This window comes from Rana temporaria, chromosome 10, assembly GCF_905171775.1.
Source record: "Rana temporaria chromosome 10, aRanTem1.1, whole genome shotgun sequence".
NCBI lineage: Eukaryota > Metazoa > Chordata > Amphibia > Anura > Ranidae > Rana > Rana temporaria.
In genome coordinates, this window is record NC_053498.1 from 98,196,081 (window position 1) to 98,219,952 (window position 23,872).

General features: G+C 43.3%; 2 protein-coding genes across 2 annotated transcripts in view; both read right to left on the reverse strand.

Moving 5' to 3' along the window:
• The window catches only part of LOC120915365 (L-amino-acid oxidase-like), a 54,381-nt gene extending 48,166 nt beyond the window's left edge, over nucleotides 1-6,215 (reverse strand). Inside the window, exon 1 of the mRNA XM_040325794.1 lies at nucleotides 5,673-6,215. Within this exon, the coding sequence (XP_040181728.1) occupies nucleotides 5,673-5,685 (13 nt within the window). The 5' untranslated portion in view covers nucleotides 5,686-6,215. The remainder of the gene's footprint in view (nucleotides 1-5,672) is intronic.
• Nucleotides 6,216-19,556: 13,341 nt separating this feature from the next.
• LOC120915366 (L-amino-acid oxidase-like) overlaps nucleotides 19,557-23,872 on the reverse strand; it is a 50,910-nt gene continuing 46,594 nt past the window's right edge. The window contains exons 6-7 of the mRNA XM_040325796.1: nucleotides 22,865-22,998; nucleotides 19,557-20,952 (exon numbers count right to left, since the gene is read on the reverse strand). Coding sequence (XP_040181730.1) covers nucleotides 20,169-20,952; nucleotides 22,865-22,998 — 918 coding nt within the window. The 3' untranslated portion in view covers nucleotides 19,557-20,168. The remainder of the gene's footprint in view (nucleotides 20,953-22,864; nucleotides 22,999-23,872) is intronic.

The window sequence follows — 23,872 nt, forward strand, 5'->3', positions numbered from 1 at the left end:
CTTATTTTCAGGGAAACACAGTATAGGATAGCCACATGAAGCGCAGGGTCCTCTTTCTCCTCGTATCTTATCCAGCGATAGACAGTCCTCGATGATCCATCCTTACACTGTGAGTGCAGGGTGTTGTGTTAGCGCCCCGTCAGGGGGTGGGTCCATAACGCCTTGCACTCACCATATGTCCTCAGTTGAATGACAATTAGTGACAAAAAAACAAAAATACAGTGGGGGAAAATACCATTAGGATGTGCTTATTGCAGCCTGAGCTGTTTTTTTTTTTTTTCACATATTGGACAGCTTTAAAAAAAATGAACCCAAACTGAGCTTTAAGGTCATCAAACATACTTGACTCTCCCTGCTGCAGCACCATATGGGGCCTACGTTACTCTAAAATGCAATCTTATATGGGTTGGCCCTTGCTGGCATTTCTATAGAATGCTTACCCAGCCTGTTGTTTATTGTTACTATGACCTATTATTTTTTCTTGATCCACTGTGAGCCTGGCATTAGTGTTTTATTTTTACAATGCATTTGGCATGATAAAATGTGGTGTTCATTTTCTACTCAATAAATGCTTGTATGTTGCGTCCCTGTATGCTACACCTGATGGCTGTTCTCAAATATTATACTTGTTGGACATTCTGCTACTTACAAAAATCTTTAGATAAGGGTTCTGCAAAATATGCCTCAACGCTTCTGTCTGAATATCCTATATGTTTGACCTGTGAAATGGCACACAGCTGAAGGTCTGTCTGTCATAAGCAGAAGAGGATGTGTACACCTATTACTTAGTATCCTGCAAGTTCAACTATATGACAAAAAAAATCTGGTAAAAATAGAATAGAAGATATTGCAACCTCAAGATCTTTAAAGTGACACTGACAGCACAAGGTAATTTTATAGTTCAAAGCATACCTGTAAAATAATAGGGAATATACTTGAATTTCTGGCAGCCTGTTCGTTAAAACTTCACCTCCTCACTGCACCCCCTACAAGCACTCCACATTGCAGATTGTGTGGAATATTTGCTCCCCTGCTGCAAGCTGTGGTTTCTCCCACCGGCTCAAACTTTACTACAGAATGTAAAAGGCAGTGGTAGAAACCACATTGGGCAGAGGGGAAACAGGTATTTGATCCTTCCAAACGGCCAAATGGTGATGGATAAGAACCCTGGGCCATATTCTCATAGAAGTTACGATGGAGTATCTCAGGATACTCCATCGTATCTCCCTTTTTTGGCCCGTGTATCTATGCGACTGATTCTTAGAATCATTTTCGCATAGATACACTTAAGATCCGCCATCTGTAAGTCACTTACACTGGCGGATCTTAAATGTAATGACGCCGGCCGCCGCTAGATGGCATTTACGTGAAGGACTCATTTGCGTATGCAAATGGTCCTTCTACGCTGATTCCCGAACGAGTTTGCGTCGCGTAACCGTCGCTAATGTCGTTTGCGTAAGCGGAAACTTACTCCTGCTATATGAGGAGTAAGTTTCCGCAAGTCCCACGTAGACCATGTTACGGATGGCGTCGGGTCCGCGTCGTGTTTTTTCGTCGGGTACGTCGTTTCCTTAAGTCGTTCTTGAATACGACTTTACGTCAATGACGCACACGTCGGCGTCATTGACGTTTTCCGCCGAGAACTGGAGCATGCGCACTGGGCTTTTTGAAGCCCGGCGCATGCGCAGTTCATTAGAATCGGGGGCGCGCTTAATTTGAATACAAGCCGCCCCCTTGGAGATCCGCCAGGCTACGCCGGGGCATTTACACTCCGCCGTCCCAACTTACGGAGCAAGTGTTTGGGGAATACAACACTTGCTCCTGTAAGTTGGGACAGCGGAGTGTAAGTGCCTTAAGCGCAGCCCGCGGATTTTTAGAGAGAATATGGGCCCCTGTCAGGTTTTAAATTCTGTTTTGGGTGTAAATTAAGCCTGTGTATTTTTCCCCCCAATACATTTTATTTTTCAATCATTTTGGAAAAAAAGAGTCACATGCAAAATATGACAAATATACTTTTGCATGTTACATGTTGTAAATAAACATTGCACAAAGGTTTCCTGAATAGTGTTGCTCACGAATATTCGTATTGCGAATATTCGGCTCGAATATAGCATATTCGAGTATTCGCGATATATTTCGAATTTCGCGGTGAATATTCGCAATTCCGAATATTCGCATTTTTTCAATTTTATTTTTAAAACAGATCACATCCTATCGACGTCTAAAAGCATTGCTGGTATGATTAGAGACCATGGGCCGAGTAGCTAAGCTGAGGCGATCCTTTTATGTTGCCGAATATAAAAAAAACAAATTGTGAATTTTCGCTAATGCGAATGCGAAAATGATTGCGAATTTTCGATAACTGTGGTAGGAGAACTCTGATTGTCTCTGATGCAAAAGGGGGGGGCTTTGTGTATGTTTCTGTTATGAATATTTGTATGTTTGATATTATTTTTTTTTGTAAGAAGGAAAAAATTGCGCATACCTTAAAAAAAGGGGAGAATACAGCAGCAACTCAAAAATGTTATACAACATAAATTAATACAATACAGAAAATGGAGTCGCTCTACAAGAATAAAAAATATGTCTAGTGACAAGATATGTGGGCAAATTATAAAATAAGCAAGCGCAAATAACTTGTGAAATACACAGTGAAACAAATATATAAAGAAATATAGTCCCAATAATAGAAAAATAATCTTTCATAAAAATGTCTTTGATATGTGAAGTGAAAAAAAGTCCAAAGCATGCAGCATGAACGTGTTCAATCTTCAAGGTGTTTGATTGACAAACGGCTGTGACAGATGGATAGAGTAAAGAATCACCACCAATGCAAAACACTTTTTATTTTGTATTGTAAAATATCACGAATATTCTGAGCCAATCAGAGTGCTCCTTCCGCATTTGCCGAATATTCGCAATTATTTTGTATTGTAAAATATCAAGAATATTCTGAGCCAATCAGAGTGCTCCTTCCGCATTTGCAGAATGTTTGCAATTATTTTGTATTGTAAAATATCAAGAATATTCTGAGCCAATCAGAGTGCTCCTTCCGCATTTGCCGAATATTCGCAATTATTTTGTATTGTAAAATATCACGAATATTCTGAGCCAATCAGAGTGCTCCTACAGCATTTGTCGAAAATTCGCAATTATTTTCGCATTCGCAATAGCGAAAATTCGCAATCATTTCATTTCGATAAAATATCACGAATATTCGAATTTAGCGAATATATCTCGAATATTCGACTATATATTCGAGATATATTGCGAAATCGAATATGGCGTATTCTGCTCAACACTATTCCTGAACAGGAGCATAGCACCCATTCCTGAGTTCATTTTAATATTGTGAGAACATTACTTATTTCCATGTAGAAATGTAATCTTTGCAACAGGGAAACCTTTGTCCAATTTGAACAAAATGTAACAAAATATTGGTAAGTATAAATGGGTACACTTAAAAAAAAACATAAGAAAAAACAAGAAAGGAAGGAAGTGCAGTGACTCCAAAATTGCAAGCAGTCTGCCTGAGAGTGGATGAAAATGCCCAGCACAGATTTTGCCAGGCTACCGCCACTGTCCAGATCAGAACACCTTGTTGCCTGACTTGTATTTGCAGAGTGGCAGTGGGGTGCCAAGTGCTGGAGCGCTCCTGTACTCCTGCACCCGGCACTATAAGTTGTCATATCACACATCTCTGTCAGGTGGAGTAATTTTTTTCAGTTTGTCTCAGTAGCCTCTATTTTGGTCGACCCAATAAGTCCTGCCAGAGGGATTTTCTGAAATTTTGTCTCAATTAAAGAGTACATAAAGTTATATGCTCTTTATGTACACTGCTGCTGGTATACGGACGTTTAGGAGCAGTTGGGCATTTTTCTACAGCTACCTTTGAACTCTCCTCTGTGTTTTCTTGTTGGTACATGTACACAAGGTCGTTTATAGTCATTTCTAGGCTGTTGAGTTTAGAAGCATTGGGGTGGATTCAGGTACGACTTGCGCCCTCTTACGGAGGCGCAGCGTACCGTTTTAACGCTGCGCCTCCATAAATTACCTGCGCTACGCTTCATTCATGAAGCAGTAGCTACGTAATTTGCGCGGGCGCTCCTTAAAACTGCCCGGCGTAAGGGCGCGTAATTTAAATGATCCCGTAGGGGGGCGTGGATCATTTAAATTAGGCGCGTTCCCGCGCCGAATGTAGTGCGCATGCTCCGTCGGGAAACTTTCCCGACGTGCATTGCGGCAAATGATGTCGCAAGGACGTCATTTGCTTCAACGTGAACGTAAATGGCGTCCAGCGCCATTCACGATTCACTTACACAAACGACGTCATTTTCAAACATCGCGACGCGGGAACGACGGGTATACTTAGCATTGGCTGCTCCTGCTAATAGCAGGAGCAGCCTTGGGCGGAACCCGACGAACGTAAACGACGTAAACTGCGTACGTAGGGCGTGCGTATGGTTGTGAATCGGCGTTAGTATGCAATTTGCATACTCTACGCTGACCACTACGGGAACGCCACCTAGCGGCCATCGTAAGAATGCAGCCTACGATACGACGGCATAAGAGCCTTATGCCAGTCATATCTTAGGCTGCAGTCGGCGTAACTAGCTTTCTGAATACAGAAAAGTCGTTACGCCGGCGCAACTAAGCAATTGCGCTGCGTAACTATGGTTACGCAGACGCAATTGCTTACTGAATCCACCCCATGGTTTGGAAAGCAAAAAAATGCGTTCAGGACAGATGTTCACAGGGATTTGAAACCCCAAACGCCTGTAAAAGCTTGTAAACGCGGTAATTCACTTTTAGCCGCGTTTCGTTTACAGGCGTTTTTCATTTTTCACTATTTGAAAAAAAAAAAAATAATAATAAAAACACTTCTAAATGCAAATGCGTAATTCAAAACCACTCACCTTTCAGGAGTGTCCACCATATGTGATTTTCTCTGCCCTCCTGTCCACATCCCCTGAAACACTTAGGGGAGGCACCTGGGACATAAGAAGCTGTTTTTGTTGGTACCATGTACCATCTCCACTGGTACATTTTCAATGTAAATACTGTACATCAACACATATTGAAAATGCTCAAGTCTTAATGAGACGTGTTTTCATGCTTTTCTACTGTTTTATATAAAAAAAATGCATTTGTGGGAAATCACATAGGTGTGAGTCCAGCCTCAATGTGTACGCAGAAGTAATACGTTTCTAAACAAGTACACATAAAAAAATAAGAAATGTTTTAAAAATAGTAAATACATGTGTTTTTATGTGTTTATATTTATTTAAATAGAAAACAGTTCAGGGAGGGGGCACATGTGTGAATCCAGACTCTGCATGCACCTGAAAATACATATTTTGTATAAAAGTACAAGAACAGCAACAAAAAGAAACATTTTAAAAATAGTAAAGTACACCATATAAAAAGGGGAAGAAAACACACACAAATAAACTGTGATCATCAGGAGCAATTTAAAGCCCATTGTACCTCTGAAAACACCCAAATAGTACCTTCATTTCTTCTTCTGCATTGACAAAGCACTTCACTAAAATTGTAAAATTTAAGTAAAATGTAAAAAAAAATGAAATTTTCGAAAAGCAAAAACGGTAAATGTTCCTCATTCCTAAAAACAAAACAATATATTATTACCAAAAATAGCAAACAACACTTACCAAGCTTCTCCATGTCCTTCTTCTGTGCAGAACTAATACTGTAGATTTGCACTGTGGTTTTATTACTAACTTAATAGGAGGAGCAAACCTTGCATAATGTAGTGATAAATCACCAACGTGCTAATTTGATCTTATATGGCTTACAACTGATGATGTTACAACCCACAGTAAGGTCTATCTGTAATCTCCGTTAAAAGATGAAAATAGTTATGATGATATCGGAAGCAATTGACATTGTCTACTATTGTCTAGATATTCATTATTCACTATTGTTTTTTGAGCGTGTAGCCCTCTTTTGGGGGGGGGGGGGATTATGAAGAATGGCCCTCCCCAAACAGGATATTGTGCTAAAGCTGTGGGTAAATAATTGAACCAGAACCTTTGCTAAGTGGAAGAGTGGCTTTGACTAGAAAGTTGGCAGTGCCTCCACCCAGGAAAGGTGTGAGCAGGGGGTTCCCATTCTGTGAAATTAACCAGTATTCTATTCAGAGTAATTGGGAGCAGAGGAACTGCTGCAACCAGAACATAACATTAAAGAGGTTGTAAACCCAGTTTTAAAAAAAAAAGGGGAAAAAACTGTAAGAGTAAGGCATAATGAGCTAGTATGCATCGCATACTAGCTCATTATGTAATACTTACCTGAGAACGAAGCCCTCTCAGCGGCGCCCGCACACTGCTGAGACGGCTGAAATTTTTCCTGGAGTTTCTTCTGGGTTTACTGTGATTTGCCGAAGCCGTGATGACGTCACTCCCCTATATTCACGTGGGAGCCATTCACAGCATGGCACCTGTGTCCATTCCTTCAGAGCGCATGTGCAAGTGATATCACTGTCTGGATTTATACTATATATCTCCTAAAAGGTACATGTGATATTTTCACTACCTATTTTCACTACCTTATTATAGGCTTACCTATAGGTAAATGTAAGCAGAGGAAGTTTACTTCCTCTTTAACCATAAGTATATAGAAGTACACTAGTGTCAAAATATTACAAACGTTATATAAGAAAAGATTAATTATAGTATTTGCACCCAATGATATTATCAGCAAAGGGCTTAACAGACCTGGTGGTATTGTGCATGTCTACAGTGCCTTGAAAAAGTATGCATACCCCTTGAAATTTTCCACATTTTGTCATGTTGAAACCAAAAACGTAAATTTATTTTATTGGGATTTTATGTGATAGACCAACACAAAGTGGCACATAATTGTAAAGTGGAAGGAAAATGATAAACAGTTTTGAACATTTATTACAAATAAATATGTGAAAAATGTGGCGTGCATTTGTATTCCCCCTTTACTCTGATACCCCTAACTAAAATCTATTGGAACCAATTGCCTCCAGAAGTCACCTAATTAGTAAATAGAGTGTGTAATTTAATCTCAGAATACTGTAAATACAGCTGTTCTTTGAAGCCCCTTAGAGATTTGTTAGAGAAACTTAGTGAACAAACAGCATCACGAAGGCCAAGAAACACACCAGACAGGTCAGTGATGAATGTGTGGAGAAGTTTAAAGCAGGGTTAGGTTATAAAAAAATATCCCACGGAGCACTGTTCAATCCATCATCCGAAAATGAAAAGAGTATGGCATAACTGCAAATCCACCAAGACATGGTTAACCACCTAAACTCACAGACCAGGCAAGGAGAGCATTAATCAGAGAAGCAGCCAAGAGGCCCATGGTAACTCTGGAGGAGCTGCAGAGATCCACAGCACAGGTGGGAGAATCTGTCCACAGGACAACTATTAGTCGTGCACTCCACAAATCTGGCCTTTAGGGAAGAGTGGCAAGAATTTTTTTTTTAAATAAAGCCTCAAGAAGTCCTGTTTGCAGTTTATGAGAAGCCATGTGAGGGACACAGTAAACATGTGGCAGAAGGTGCTCTGGTCAGATGAGACCAATTTGTACGTATTTTTACCAAAGATATGTAGCAGTATACATTTTGGCCAAAATGTATGAAGAAAAATTACTAATTTGCTAAATTTTATAACCGAAACAAAGAAATTTTTTTTTTTTACTGAATTTTCAGTCTTTTTTTCTCTTATAGCGCAAAAAAAAAAAAAAAAAAGACAACGGTGATTAAATACCACCAAAAGAAGCTATATTTGTGTGAAAAAAGGACACAAATCTCATATGGGTACAGTATTGTATGACTGAGTAATTGTCATTCAAAATGTGAGAGCACCGAAAGCTGAAAATTGGTCTGGCTATTAAGGGGGTTTAAAGCGGAGCTCCACCCTAAAGTGGAACGTCCCCTAATCGGAACCCTCCCCCCCTCCGGTGTCACATTTTAGACCTTTCAGGGGGGAGGGGGGTGCAGATACCTGTCTAAAGACAGGTATCTGCACCAACTTCCAGCCACACACTCTGCGGGTAGACGGTGGGCAGGACGTCCGATTCTGGAAAACACACAGTTCCCAGAACACAGCGGGAACCAGTCAGCACAGCGCAGCTCGCACATGCGCCGTAGCGCTTCACTTCCTGGTTCCCTCACCGATGATGGCGGTGGGGGCAGCAGAGTGACGAGCGATCGCTCGTCCTCTGCTGCGGACGGCGCTGGACTCCAGGACAGGTAAGTGTGCTGGTATTAAAAGCCAGCAGCTGCAGTATTTGTAGCTGCTGGCTTTTAATATTTTTTTTTTCCTCAGACATCCGCTTTAAGTGCCCAGTTGTCAAGTGGTTAAGGTAATTTACTATATTTTCAAAAACTGTAATTAAGCAAGTGGCTTAACGGACATATTACTCAAGTTTGAAGTTATAAAACCAGTAATTTCAGAGTAAATAGATACATAATAAATTATTATGTTATAACATATAACATATACAGTAAATAGATGATTTAGCTTGATTGAAACAGTACCTTTTCAGCAGCAGGAGTTTCTCATTCTCCCTCCTAACCACTTTACGACCCCCTACCGACAATATACATCGGCAGAATGGCACGGCTGGGCACAATCACGTACCTGTACGTGTCTCTTTAAGGCCCAGCCTTGGGGTCGCGTCCTGCGATCGGTCACCGGAGCTGAAGAATGGGGAGAGGTGTAAACACACCTTCCCCGTTCTTCATTGTGGCAGTGTCAGTGATCGTCTGTTCCCTGATATAGGGAAAGACGGTCACTGACTTCACACGTCCAGCCCCGCCCCCCTACAGTTAGAAACACATATGAGGTCACACTTAACCCCAACAGTGCAACCTAGTGGTTAACTTCTAAACTGCAATTGTCATTTTCACAGTAATCAGGGCATTTTTATAGCACTTTTTGCTGTGAAAATGACAATGGTCCCAAAAATGTATCAAATTGTCCAATGTGTCTGCCATAATGTCGCAATCATGAAAAAAATCGTTGATCGCCGCCATTAGTAGTAAAAAAAAAAAAATAGTAATAAAAATGCAATAAAACTATCCCCTATTTTGTAAACGCTATAAATTTAGCGCAAACCAATCGATAAACGCTTATTGCCTTATCGGCCTAAACTGAGGGAAAAAAAAGTTTTTTTATATATTTTTTGGGGGATATTTATTATAGCAAAAAATAAAAACCGCAGAGGTGATCAAGTACCACCAAAGAAAGTTCTATTTGTGGGGAAAAAAAGACGCTAATTTTGTTTGGGAGCTTCGTCGCATGACCGTGCAATTGTAAGTTAAAGCGACGCAATGCCGAATCGCAAAAAGGGGCAAGGTCCTTAACCTGCATAATGGTCCGGGTCTTAAGTGGTTAAATGTGTAAGAAAAACAGAGATTGTGGGTAAATCTTACACAATCTTACACATATAAACATGTTTTTTCTTTCTAGTTAAGTTGGGCTGGAAGGGAGCATGTGTCTCTTAGGCCCCGTACACACGGTCGGACAAAACCGATGAGAATGGTCCGACGGACCGTTTTCACCGGTTCACCGCTGAAGTGGCCTGATGGTCTGATGTGTGTACACACCATCAGTTCAAAATCCGATCGGGTCAGAACGCGGTGACGTAAAACACACGACGTGCTGAAAAAAACGAAGTTCAATGCTTCCAAGCATGCGTCCACTTGATTCTGAGCATGCGCGGGTTTTGAACCGATGCTTTTCTGTACTAACCATCGGTTTGGTCCGATGGGGCAGCGGTCCATCGGTTCGGTTTTGAAGCATGTTTTAAGATTTTGGACCAAAGGAAAACAGACCGATAGCCTATACACACGGTCGGTTTGGTCCGATGAAAATGAACTTCGGTTCATTCTCATCGGACCAAACCGATCGTGTGTACGGGGCCTTAGTCATATGCTCCCTTCTATGACACTGCAGTGAGAGGACAGCCTCCACTGCAGCATTTTTGTTGGATAGCTGGGGTCAATGGTAATTTACCATTGGTCCAATGCTCCAAGCTGTCCCTTGAGCTCAGTGCTTCTGACAAAAAATGAAAGGCACTGTGAGCTCATCCTCCCAGTCTGCTGCAAACAGAGTGTGCCAGCTTGTATTTAACCACTTCCTTACTGGGCACTTAAACCCCCTTCCTGCCCAGAGGACTTTTTGCGATTCGGCACTGCGTCGCTTTAACTGACAATTGCGCGGTCGTGCGACATTGCTCCCAAACAAAATTTACGTCCTTTTTTCCCACAAATAGAGCTTTCTTTTGGTGGTATTTGATCACCTCTGCGGTTTTTATTTTTTGCGCTATAAACAAAAATAGAGCGACAATTTTGAAAAAAAAAAAAAAATTTTACTTGTTGCTATAATAAATAGCTCAATTTTTTTTTAAAAAAACATTTTATCCTCAGTCTAGGCGATACGTATTCTACATATTTAAAAAAAAAAATTATCCTCAGTCTAGCCGATACGTATTCTACATATTTTTAGTAAAAAAAAAATTATTATTTTTTATAATTTTTTTTTTACTAGTAATGGCGGCGATCTGCGATTTTTATTGCGACTGCGACATTATGGCGGACACATCGGACACTTTTGACACATTTTTGGCACCATTCACATTTATACTGCAATCAGTGCTATAAATATGCACTAATTACTGTATAAATGTGACTGGCAGGGAAGGGGTTAACACTAGGGGGTGAGGAAGGGGTTAAATGTGTAGCCTATTGAGTGTTCTAACTGTGGGGGAAGGGGGGTGACTGGGGGAGGTGACGATCTGTGTCTCTATGTATAAGGGACACAGATCGGTCTCCTCTCTCCCTGACAGCACCGCTGTCTGTGAGAGCTGGCAATGAGAAATGATCTCATATGTAAACATATGAGATCATCTCTCATTGGCCGCACAGATCGCCTAGCAAACGGCCACTCCGATTGGCCGTTCACGGCGATCTGTGATTGGCTGTGTCCAAAGGACACGGCCAGCACAGGAGTTCCCCGCTGCGCGCTCGGGAGCGCGCACGGGGAACGCGGAAAGGGGCGGACCTCAAATGACGGCGCCCCGGAGAAGTAGAACCACCCTGCGGCCGCCAATAGTCGTACGGCCGTCGAGAAGTGGTTAGAGGGTAAGTTCACCTTTGTACACTTTTTTTCTTCTAAATTCCAGCTCCCCTATGCTCCAATATAGCATCCATGTACTTTTTTTGCAAAAATATCAAAGCTTTCCATTAAAACTACAGTCATTTACTTTTCTTGTGCTCAATCCATGTATCCAGACATTTCCATTAATAATGTCTTCTTCCTGATCAGACTGTTGCCTTATGAGGAGTTTATGAGTAATCTCCATTAGCAACTGGGAATATTTGTATATACATGTATATATAGTTTAGAACGATAAAAAAAGGAATAGTGTGTATGTAATATTGTTTCAGTAAGGGGTTAACTTGCCTAGATGTAAATATATATGACAGGCTTTGCCTAAGAAGATCTAATCCATTTAACAGTTCCCTTTTGACATGCAAGAATGTTGGGTGAAGATGTGTTATGGGAGATGCTCAGCTATTTGGCCAGGAGGCAGGGATGGACTGGCCATAGGGACTACAGGGAGTTTCCCGGTGGGCCGATGGCTCAGTGGGCCGTTTTTTAAAACAGAGATGCTGCTTGGAGGACTTTTTTTAACGCCCTGGCAGTGCCCCAGTGTGAAAGCACTCAGGCTTTCACTCTGGGACTGCAGCGGAAGCGTTTTTCAGTCGCTTTACAGGCGCCCAAAAGCGCCTAAAAACGGCCTCAGTGTAAAAAGGGGTCCTACACTCACCCCCTTTCTTTTACACTCACTCTCTTTTTCTTACACTCACCCCCTCTCACCCCCTTTCCCTCAACCCTCCCTCTCTCTCACCCTCTCATGATATACAATAATGGATGTAGGGGCCTTTTGGTGGGCGTGATTTTTCGGGGGGGTGGGGGCAGCATTTTATTGAATTAAAGTGGGCCGGTCTGGATGAAGTCCAGGGCCGAATTTTTGTCCCAGTCCAGCCCTGCCAGGAGGAGATACCATCTGAGTGTGTAGACTTGTCAGGCCAAATTTATTAGCTAGATAAAGGCCTTGTATTCCTCCTTGCTAACCAACAATTTATCCATTTCAAAGGGTGTTTGATATGATGAGAATATTTCTGTCATCTGTTCAGGAAGGGACAATTTCCCCCGGCTATTGCCATGCATAGTTAAGTGCCCCATTTAAGAGAAGGTGACGACCTTCGCTTTAATTAATTTCTCTTCAAACAAATTATCACTAACTTGTTAACTCAGGAGGGGAGGTGCTATTGAGGGGCTGAGCTAGGCTAAATTAAGTTAAGAAGAAATTGTTCAATCTTGGAGGAGATACGCCCGGAGGGAGGAGAGAGCTAACATTACCAATCAGAGTGGCCATGTTCAAGTCAATGAGAGATGGGCTGTAGGCTTTATTTTTGTTGCATGAAACTTGTGAAGGAAGTAGAGAGAATAGAGAGAAGGGGAAGGTTCAGGTACGCAGTACAGAATGCACAATAGTATTCAAAGTTCTAATATTCACCACTCACTCCTGAGTGGGTATTGCTCATCCGGATAGACCCCTCTCACATGGCCTAGCAGCCTGAATGATGCACAGACAGTATAGAAATAGTCTCTGCTACAGACCATCTGAGCAGTGGCGGAACTACCGCCATAGCGACCCACGCGGGCGCTATGGGGCCCGCAGCTGAGTGAGGATCAGGGGGGCCCGGTGAGGATAAGAGCATTTGAGCATCGCTGGCATGGTCTCCCAGCCAGGGGAAGAGAGAGGAGAGGAAGAGGCGAGCTGTTTGTATCAGCAGAGAGTGGAATTGCCCGCTGTAATAGCTTTCATTAGAACTTCCAGTGTTCCTGGGGCTCATGTCACATAGCTCCACCTCTTGATCCGACACCTTTGATCAACAGAACGCCGGTCCAGTGTGGGATATGTGACGTCATCAAAGGCGTTGGGCTAAGAGTGGGGCTATGTAACGATGAGCCCCGGGAAGACGGGAAATTCAAATGAAAGCTATTACAGCGGGCAATCCCGCTCTCTGCTGATCCGGCCGGCTTGCCTCTTCCTCTGCACAGGTGAGGCTGTATTGGGCACAGGCAGGCCAGGCTGTATTGGGCACAGGCAATGCTGTATTGGGCACAGGTCACGCTGTATGGGGCACAGGCAGTTCAGACTGTATTGGGCACAGGCAGGCCAGGCTGTATTGGGCACAGGCAACGCTGTATTGGGCACAGGTCATGACGCATTGGGCACAGGCAATGCTGTATTGGGCACAGGTCATGCTGTATGGGGCACAGGCAGGCCCGGCTGTATTGGGCACAGGCAGGCCAGGCTGTATTGGGCACAGGCAGGCCAGGCTGTATTGGGCACAGGCAACGCTGTATGGGGCACAGGTCACGCTGTATGGGGCACAGGTCACGCTGTATGGGGCACAGGTCACGCTGCATTGGGCACAGGTCACGCTGCATGGGGCACAGGTCATGCTGCATAGGGCACAGGTCATGCTGCATAGGGCACAGGTCACGCAGTATGGCGCACAGGTCACGCTGTATGGCGCACAGGTCACGCTGTATGGGGCACAGGTCACGCTGTATGGGGCACAGGTCACGCTGTATGGGGCACAGGTCACGCTGTATGGGGCACAGGTCACGCTGTATGGGGCACAGGTCATGCTGCATTGGGCACAAGTCACGCTGTATGGGGAACCGGTCACGCTGTATGGGGCACAGGTCACCCTGTATAGGGCACAGGTCACGCTGTATGGGGCACAGGTCACGCTGCATTGACACTAGGGCGGCTCTGGGGGGCCCCATACAACATTTTGCTATGGGGCCCTATGATTTCTAGTTACGCCCCTGCATCTGAGAACACAGAATGGATGGTCAGGAATCCTCTGCCACAGGATTTAAAGTCCTGAACTTCCTGCCTTACAGCCAAAGAGCCTTTAAGCCAACCCGGTGGACTGTAAGGTGTTGTAGGTTACGGTGCATCCTTCATCAAGTTACCAGGCCTCTCCCAAAGGTCTCCCGCTCTGTCCTTTCCGGGTCAGGCTTCCTTCATTGAGTGGCTTCTTCCCACAGGACAGACAGCACAGGATCACCTTCAAAGCATAGGCCCCAGCCAGGATACTTGGGCCTACTAGACAGGAACACAGCCCTTAGGCCAACGTGGTCCCGAGACTGAAATCGCACACACCCACCTCGGGCCAGGAGGGCCACGAGGCGAAGGACCCCCGAAAAATGGTGTCTGCCCCTTAAGTATCCCCTTCCAGCATGCACAGCGGGGTCACCACTCCCACTGTACCGCTGCCGAGGAGGGACACCCAATACACCATGGTACACCTGCGTTCCAACATAGGCCTGAAGTGGTAACGCCACCCACAGGCAACAAGGGAAAATACCACCAGGCAGTACCACAGCCAGAACAGAGGCAAATTTGTATATAATTCAACAGGTCTAGGCCCAACTATTAGCCCAGACATCCCTTAAATTCGAAATAGCGCCCCCATCTTTGGGAGCAGGGCGCTACACTTGTAAACATAAATGCCTTCTTTGAGTTGGGGTTGCACACTGTGCATAGCACACCCCTAAACCCTGCACTCTGTGCTTAGGGCACACATGAGCTCTGCACTCTGTGCATAGGGCACCCCTGGAACTGCACTCTGCACATAGCACACTCCTGAACGATGCGCTTTGTATACAGCATACTTCTGAACCTTGCACTCTGTGTTAGCATACCCCTGAACTCTGCTCTCTTTATGTAATGCACTTATGAACGCTGCACTCTGTACATAGAGCACCCGTGGAACTACACTCTGTACATAGCGCACTCCTGAACTCTGCGCTCTGTACATAGCATTCTCCTGAACCCTGCAGTCTGTACATAGCGCACTCCTGAACCCTGCACTCTGTACATAGCACACTCCTGAACCCTGCACTCTTTACATACAGTAGTGCACTCCTGAACTCTGCATTCTGTACGTAGCATAATCCTGAACTCTGCACTCTGTACATAGCATAATCCTGAACTCTACACACTGTATGTAGTGTAATCCTAACTCTAAACGTAGCACACCCCTTTGAGGGAAATCATACTGCATGCCCACGTTGAAAATTAGTTTGATATCCCTGGTCTAGAGGGAGATGAACTTGTCATTCTTGGTCAACCCTGCACTGCCTATAGGCTGTTTGCCAGCTATGCATGTGCAGGAAACACAATATTGTTAGGAATACCCACTGGTAACCATCACCCTTCATCCCAGTCAAGTAATTAGTCTGCAACAGGATTCAAGAGAATCCTGTGATATAAGGGAATGTAGCCAGTCAAGGTGCTTTGGTGTGGAAAGGGCAACACTCATTGCTGTCTGTCTTTAAAAGGGGCACTCCTGTTTATGGTTTTATAGCAGACAAATAATTTGACAACTTTGTTTATCGTCTACAAATGCCAATTGCACAGATACAGAAAAACCAACTAGTTAGGTCATAGATATAAATTGAGTCCCGTAAATAATTCCCCAAGCAGAATTAGTCAAGGAAAATGGGGTGTAGGGAGGAGACCTACAAAACAAGATTGCTCTCTTTTTAGGCCGTGAGTTGGGTGAACGCTATACTGAATCGACCAGTGGAAGGAAGCGGAGCAAGGCCTGATCAGCGCCTCTCTATTTCTTGGCCGGACCGGTAATCTAAGCAGCAGTGCACTTAAATTGACAGCTGCCCCTCCACTCCCTCCACACACACTTCCCTTTCTCCTCTCTCCACTATAGACCAGACTCCACCACCTGAGTCAGTGGCAGACAGTGCAGACTGGGCCCGAGGGGGATGACTGATCACTCAGCTGGAGCCAGCGGGGTATATGTACACAGAGATTGGTTTAGAGGAGAGACCCTCCTCCATCATTATCACATACGTGACTACATCATCTGTCCTATCTAGGGTTGCCACCTCATCCCTTTAAAACCGAACACATATGAATTACACAGGTTCTGAGGCTAATTTAATGCAGGTAAGGCACCAAATGAGTCTAATTACCACCTTAATTAGCCACAGAACCTGTGTAATTAATATTTGTTCGGTTTTAAAGGGATGAGGTGGCAACCCTAGTCCTATCCTGTAGTCTATACAGCTATATACACCCACCTTCTTACTTCCTGTATATAGAGACCTCCCTCCATCATCACTGACTGAAGATATACATCATCTGTCCTGTTACTGTGTATATAGCTGTATACAGGACAGATCATGTATATCTGCAGTCAGTGATGATGGAGGAAAGTCTCTATATAGAGGAAGGAAGGTGGGTGTATATATAGATGTATACACCCATCTTCCTTCTTGTATATACTAATACCATCCACCTCCTCTATCTACACATACTGTACACCCTGCATACTGTACAGGTTGCATATGATGGGCGCAGTGAGGCTGTATATGATGGGCACATATGAGGCACAATGAGGCTGAATATGATTGGCACAGTGAGGCTACATATGATGGGCACATATGAGGCACAGTGAGGCTGCATATGATGGGCACAGTGAGGATTGACCTAAATTTTTCAGTTTGTTTGCGCCAAAAAATTGAGCACCAGCTGCCACTGGAGTCAACAAAGACCAAAGTCGAGTCAATATGAATGCCTACACAACATAACTTTTGAAAAATGGTGAAGCTACTTACTATAAAGCTGTACACAGTAATTGCCCAAGTGGCTAAATGAATCTGTCTCACAGCAAACGCACTTTTGGCACTGAATTTTATTGATAGCACTTTATTAAAGTACATAAGGTCTACTGTAAACATTGGAAGATCCTCCAGTAGGTATAATAAAACACATATACTGTATACCATAGTATAGGAAAAGGATAATTATGAGAACTGAGAATGTGTTATGCTGCCAACATCCTTGAAATACAATTAAAGGAAAGTATGCAGCAAGAAGTAAAGAGAGTAACATGTAAATCAAAAAAGGCACAGCATTGCCAACTTTATTGATATAAAAAAGTTGTGAAGTTTATAAACTTAGGGCCAGATTCACAGTGGACTTACGACGGCGTATCTCCACGTACGCCGTCGTAAGTCCGAATGTGAGCCGTCGTATCTATGCGCCTGATTCTTAGGCCTGGTACACACGATAGGATTGATCCGCGGATACGGTCCTCTGGACCGTATCCGCGGATAAATCCTCTGGCGGATTTGGATCCGTTGGCATGTACTCACCATCGGATCCAAATCTGAGCGGTATTCAACCGCGGTGACGTGTTGCGCCGTCGCCGCGATGATGACGCGGCGACGTGCGCGACGCTGTCATATAAGGAAATCCACGCATGCGTCGAATCATTACGACGCATGCGAGGGACGGGTTCGGACGGATCGATCCGGTGAGTCTGTACAGACCACCGGATCGATCCGCTGGAGCCGATTCCAGCAGATAGATTTGTTAGCATGCTAACAAATTTTTATCTGCTGGAAATCGGAAATATCCGCGGATAAATATCCGCTGGAACGTACACACCAGGGGATCTATCCGCTGAAACCGATCCGCTGAGATTTTTCAGCGGATGGATCCTCTCGTGTGTACGGGGCCTAAGAATCAGTTACGCATAGATTTGGCCAAGATACGAGCGGCGTAAGTCTCCTACGCCGTCGTATCTTGGGTGCATATTTAGGCTGGCCGCAAGGGGCGCTTCCGTAGATTTACGCGTCGAATATGTAAATTAGGTAGATACGCCGATTCATGAACGTACTTGCACCCCCTACGCTAGGCTTATGTCCGGCGTAAAGTTACCCCTGCTATATGAGGCGCAGCCAATGCAAAGTATGGACGTCGTCAAGCGTATCTTTTTACGTTGTTTACGTAAGTCGTACGTGAATGGGGCTGTGCGTAGGTTACGTTCACGTCACAGGCATTGGGCCTGGCGTATCTTATGGAGTAAATTCGACGTGATACTGAGCATGCGCGCGCATGCGCCGTTCGTTAGGCACGTCATTTACGTGGGGTCACGATTCATTTACATACAACACGCCCCCTACCAGCCTATTTTGAATTAGGCAGGCTTACGCCGGCCAATTTACGCTACGCCGCCGCAACTTACGGAGCAAGTGCTTTGTGAATACTGCACTTGCCTGTCCAAGTTGCGGAGGCATAGCGTAAATAGGATACGCTACGCCCGCACAAAGATACGGCCAGATACGTGAATCTGGCCCTTAGTGCACAGTTCCCTTCATCCCATTAACAAAAAAAGAAACAAATCCTGGTGGGATTTATGCTAAAAATCCCAAAATGTTGCCTTAAATTTGTAAAACTGTGCAGAGTAAATATAACAAATTATATTTGCCCCCATTTAGCTTTATTTATTTTTCCCTGTACCTGGCTCTTTAGCTTGTCTTAGAGTCAGAGTATGTGGTGTGTGAGGTGACACTTGAGAAAGCAGTCATGGTCAGAATTCAGGTGACCTTCTGAATCAAGCTGCTAGACACAAACAAGTAAGTGACATTTAATAATGGGGCAAATAAATATGATTCACGGGTACACCTGCACAGGTATAACAATTAACCACTTCCGGACCGCCGCATGTACATTTAAGTCGGCAGAATGGCACGGACAGGCACATTGGCGTACCTGTACGTCCCTGCCTAGACGTGGGTCGGGGGTCCGATCGGGACCCCCCGGTACATGCTGCGGTTTCCGTGGCTTCAGGAGCGATCCGGGACGAGGGGGCGGCTGTTTGTTTTTGTCCGCCCCCTCCGGATCGCTCACAGCCAATGCGAGCACTCCCCCGTGTGTCACTTCCTCCTCCTGTGTAAACACAGGAAGGGGGAAGTGATGTATTCTCTCCTCTCAGCGGTATTTTCAACCGCCGCTGAGGACAGAATACATCACACAGTAAGTCTGCACAACACTACACTGACACACACTACACATAGGCACATTAACCCCCCCGATCACCCCCCACCCCACTGTCACAGTGTCACTGAATGCAGTGATCATATATGTACTGATCACTGCATTTAGTGTCAGTGTGACAGTAAGTGTGACAGGCAGTTAGTGTTAGGTTCAGGGTAGCCCCCGTACCCCCCCCCCCCCAATAAAGTTTTAACCCCTTGATCACCACCCTAGTTAACCCTTTCACTCCCTATTGCCAGTGTCACTAAGCGATCATTTTTCTGATCGCTGTATTAGTGTCACTGTTGCCGCTAGAGAGCTAATTTTTTTTTATTGCGATTTTTTTTTTTACTAAAGACATGTGGCTGAATAAATTGTGTCCTAAATGTTTGGCTAAAATTTTGTTTATTTGATTTTTTTTTTTATTTGATTTTTTTTTGTCACTCTATTTTTGTATATAGCGCAAAAAATAAAAATCGCATAGGCGATCAAATACCACCAAAAGAAAGCTCTATTTGTGGGAAGAAAAGGACGCAAATTTTGTTTGGGAGCCACGTTGCACGACCGCGCAATTGTCTGTTAAAGCGACGCAGTGCCGAATTCTAAAAACCCCTTGGGTCATTTAGCAGCATATTGGTCTGGTCCTTAAGTGGTTAAAGAATAAGTGGTCTATTTAAAATATATATATATATCTATTGCTGAGCAAGTGTCACAAGCTTTCGCCTAGCTGTTACAAATTCTCACCATATTTTTCCTAATATGTTTTTTCTTCTATGATCGTCATTTTCTTCTAGTGATCCTAATTATTTTTCTGATTGAGGTATGTCAGAAAAATGCTGCATTATGACCACTAGATGGAGCTGATGGACGTAGAACATAAATATATTAGGCAAAATACTTTGAGAATTTGTGATGGCTGGCCAAATGCTTATGATATGTATTCAGCAAATTATTTTATAGACTTTTAAAGGTTATGATTCTAACATGAGTCCAGTCATGACTACTTACAGAGTTACATAGTTAGTCAGGTTGAAAAAATACACAAGTCCATCTAGTTCAACCAATAAATAGTTCTCTTCAATATAACATTTTTGAAAATGCCCTAGTGCACTTAGCCTAAATGAATACACAGATGTCTAGTCATGTAGAATGGTGATAATATTAAACTGTCACCAAAATAATTTTTTTGCATTTTTAAAGTATACTGCTTGACATATCGGTATTCAACTAATCTATCTGTGGAGAAATGTGTTGGCATCTCCGTGAACAGCTCTTGCAGCCTTCAGGCCACTTTTAATAGCTGAGTCAATCCAACCATGGGGAGGTGATGTGTGTTCTCCAGCAAAATATATTCTGCCTTCAGGTTGAGACAGGTGCTCAAACAAGTTACTATACTGATACGGGATGAAATGGGCGAATGCACCCATGGAATATGGATCCAGGCTCCACTTTTTCACCACAGCTTTAGGACAAAGGCGTCGGAGCTCCTTCTCTGATCTCAAGTGGATGGCAGCCAAGTCTTCAAAAACAATGTCAATGCACTCTTCATCACTGAGGGCTAGAAAGAACGATGACTCGTCTGTCAAAGTGTATGACGCAAGGAGGACTCCTCTTCCTCTGGTGAAGTTGTGACTTGGGTAATAGATATAACGTGATGGGCGATCGGTGATATTTCTCCCACCAACTATACCATCCTTTTCCCAGAACTTCTCAGTGCAGCTCAGTAAGATTTTTGTGGCACTTGCATAGTGGATATTACCCAATGCAAAATCCTTCTCATTGGACAGAGGAGGACTGAACTTAATACGTTTGGTTGCCTTTGCGGTGGATGTTACGATAACATAGTCCGCGATTATGCTGGTGGGAGGAGTGGTTTTATCTTTACGGTAGTGGACAATCACTGATTTTTCATTCCTCATGACTTTAACTACAGTGGATTTCAATCTGATCACATTTCCCAAACGTTTGGCCAAGGCCAAGGGCAATTGATCGAAGCCTCCAGTGATCTCATCTAACCTGGTGAAACAGAATTTTTTTGGAATTAGGTCATACTTATCTATATTTATTTCTATACATCATTAAATATATTAATTTAGCCATCTAACCTTTTACCACCCACATAACGTATATGGTGGCACCAAAAGAGGGTAGTCTTTAAACACCCACAAGCTGCAGATTTGCATCAATGAACAGCCAAGGTTTCTTTACTGAAAATCCACTCCCTGAGCACGTCGAGCTTGATGACTAGGCTGACAAAGATAGGTCCCGGTCTCTAGTAATAATGGAGCTGGAGAGACTGGCTCCCCTTCATGTGACCACTGTGAGTTTTTTATGAAAGGACTTATCAAAAATTGTGTCTTTGTTTAACCACTTGCCGCCCAGCCACCATCATTATACTGCGGCAGGTCGGCACGATCCCGTGAACTGCCGTAACTGTAAATCGGTCCCTTCAAGTGGGATAGCAGGTGTGCGCATGCCCGCTGCACTGCAAGGGTGCCGATTAACGTGGCCGGCGGTAGTGATGACCACCGGCCACATGCGATCGCGGGCACGAGACCCAGAATAGGGACGTGTGTGGGTGTAAACACACTTATCCCTGTTCTGTGAGGAGAGAGAGATTGTGAGTTCCTACTAGCTAGGCACAATGATCTGTAATTTCCTCCAGTCACTCTCATTCCCCTACAGTAATGCCGCGTACACACAATCGTTTTTCGGGTTCTAAAAAATTACATTTTTTTTTTAATGTCATTAAAAACGATTGTGTGTGGGCTTCAGAGCATTTTTCGGGTTCTAAAAAATGGTCAAAAAAAAATTCGAACATGCTCTATTTTTTCATGACGTTTTTAACGTTGTCGTTTTTTGGGTTCTAAAAATTGGTCGTGTGTGGGCTTTAACGACGTGAAAAATACACGCATGCTCAGAAGCAAGTTATGAGATGAGAGCGCTCGTTCTGGTAAAACTACCGTTCGTAATGGAGTAAGCACATTCATCACGCTGTAACAGACAGAAAAGCGCGAATCGTCTTTTACTAACACAAAATCAGCTAAAGCAGCCATCCGAATGGAAGTTTCCCCTTTATAGTGCCGTTGTACGTGTTGTACGTCACCACGATTTGCAAGAGCATTTTTGTGTTTCACGATCGTGTGTAGGCAAGGCCGTTTTAATGATCGGGTTGAAAAAAACGTAGTCTTTTTTTTAGAACACACACTAGGGAACACAGTAAACCCCTTAATTGTCAATGGTCCTAAAAACGTGTCAAAGGTGTCCTTATCAACATAGGGACATCAACAAGATGCCAGCATGGTACTTTGCCAACGTGCCTGTTTTTTTGTGATGGAATTTTCCATAAAATCCATACTAGGGCCTTGCATGCATTTTTCATTCTGTGTCATTCACAAAAAATTATACTGTTTAAATTGCCAGCAAATGACATGTCATTGTGGATCTTAGGGGTATGCTATGTCCTATGTGTTTTGAGGGATATTTGAGGGCTCTGTCCCATTTTTCTTTGAAAAAAAAAGAATCCAAGAGGGAAATGTCATTTGCCAGCGACGTAAAACACGTTTTTTTCTTTGTAAATGTCAGTGCTTTAAAAATCAAACACTCCCAGATTAATGGAATTTTATTTTTATTTTATTTTTTGCATTGGTACATGTTCTCTATAGCAGTGTCCACACCCATCTCCCGTGCTATTTTTGACAACCCTTTGTCTATTAACCTAGCAGTTCTGATTTTACAGATTCATCTCCGTTTGATTTCAGTGGGGTTTGGATTTGGCATCAAAACTCCTTTGAAGTTTGCCAAAACCTTCTCAAACCAAAGCCAGGAGCCCAGGGTAATTCAGCTCACCACTCTTTGAGCTTTTGGTTTATGTATATTTGTACAAAGGGAAATATGGCACATGTGTGTATTTACTTTTTAATTGTACCTTGGGGTTTTAAAAATATACGTATCCAGAGCTGATTCCATAAATGAGACGTAGGGCTGACTATTAGTATTCATGAAGTTTCCAAGCATCTTAATTGCACCAGCACTTAAATGTCCTTCATCCGCCAGAATAGACTATTGCAGAAAAAAATAGAAACACAGTATCAGGGTTTTGCAAATATGGGAACTTACTAAACCTTAAAGTTCATATACAGGGTTACATGTGTCGAGATGCAGCTATTCCACAATTTTTACTTTAATTGGCACGATTTAACTAGTTCCTGCCCGGCCTATAGCAAAATGGCAGCCAGGTGGGATTTCCGTTGATCCGGGTGGATGTTACATGACGTTCTCTTGGATCACTCCTCATACACAGCCGATGAATGTTTAGTGTACCGACTTGCTGCTGGTACCATGTGATTGCTGTGACCAATCACAGCAGATCACATGACAATTGTAAACAATGGATTGCTTCCTTTCATACCATCCATTGTGTACAATTGTGTCACTAGCTGTGATTGGCCACATGGTACAGACAGGGTCAATCACAGTGAATCTGTACCATGTGATTAGATATGACCAATCACAGCTAATCACAACAAAACACACTGAATTAATATGTTTCATAAAGCAAAATCGGTTGCTTATACCAGTGAAATTTACTGGTATAAACAATCATAATTTGTAAAAAAATAAAAAAAAATCCTGATCACTTCCCCATAGTACAGTGCTACTATGGTAACACTGTATTGCTTTGGTCACAGTGTGTAAAAAAACTAATTGTAAAAGAAAAAAAAAACTGTCACCAGATCCCTGATCACCGCTTCACCCGTTATATTATAACGCTGTACTGCTCTGATGACAGAATGTAAAAAAGAAAGTGATTTTTTTTAATCTCCTCAATACTGGGACTTTCACCCCCAGGCTATTTTTCAGTGCTGTCGCACATTGAATGACAATTGTACGGTCATGCAACACTGTACCCAATTTTTTTTTATCTTTTTCTTAT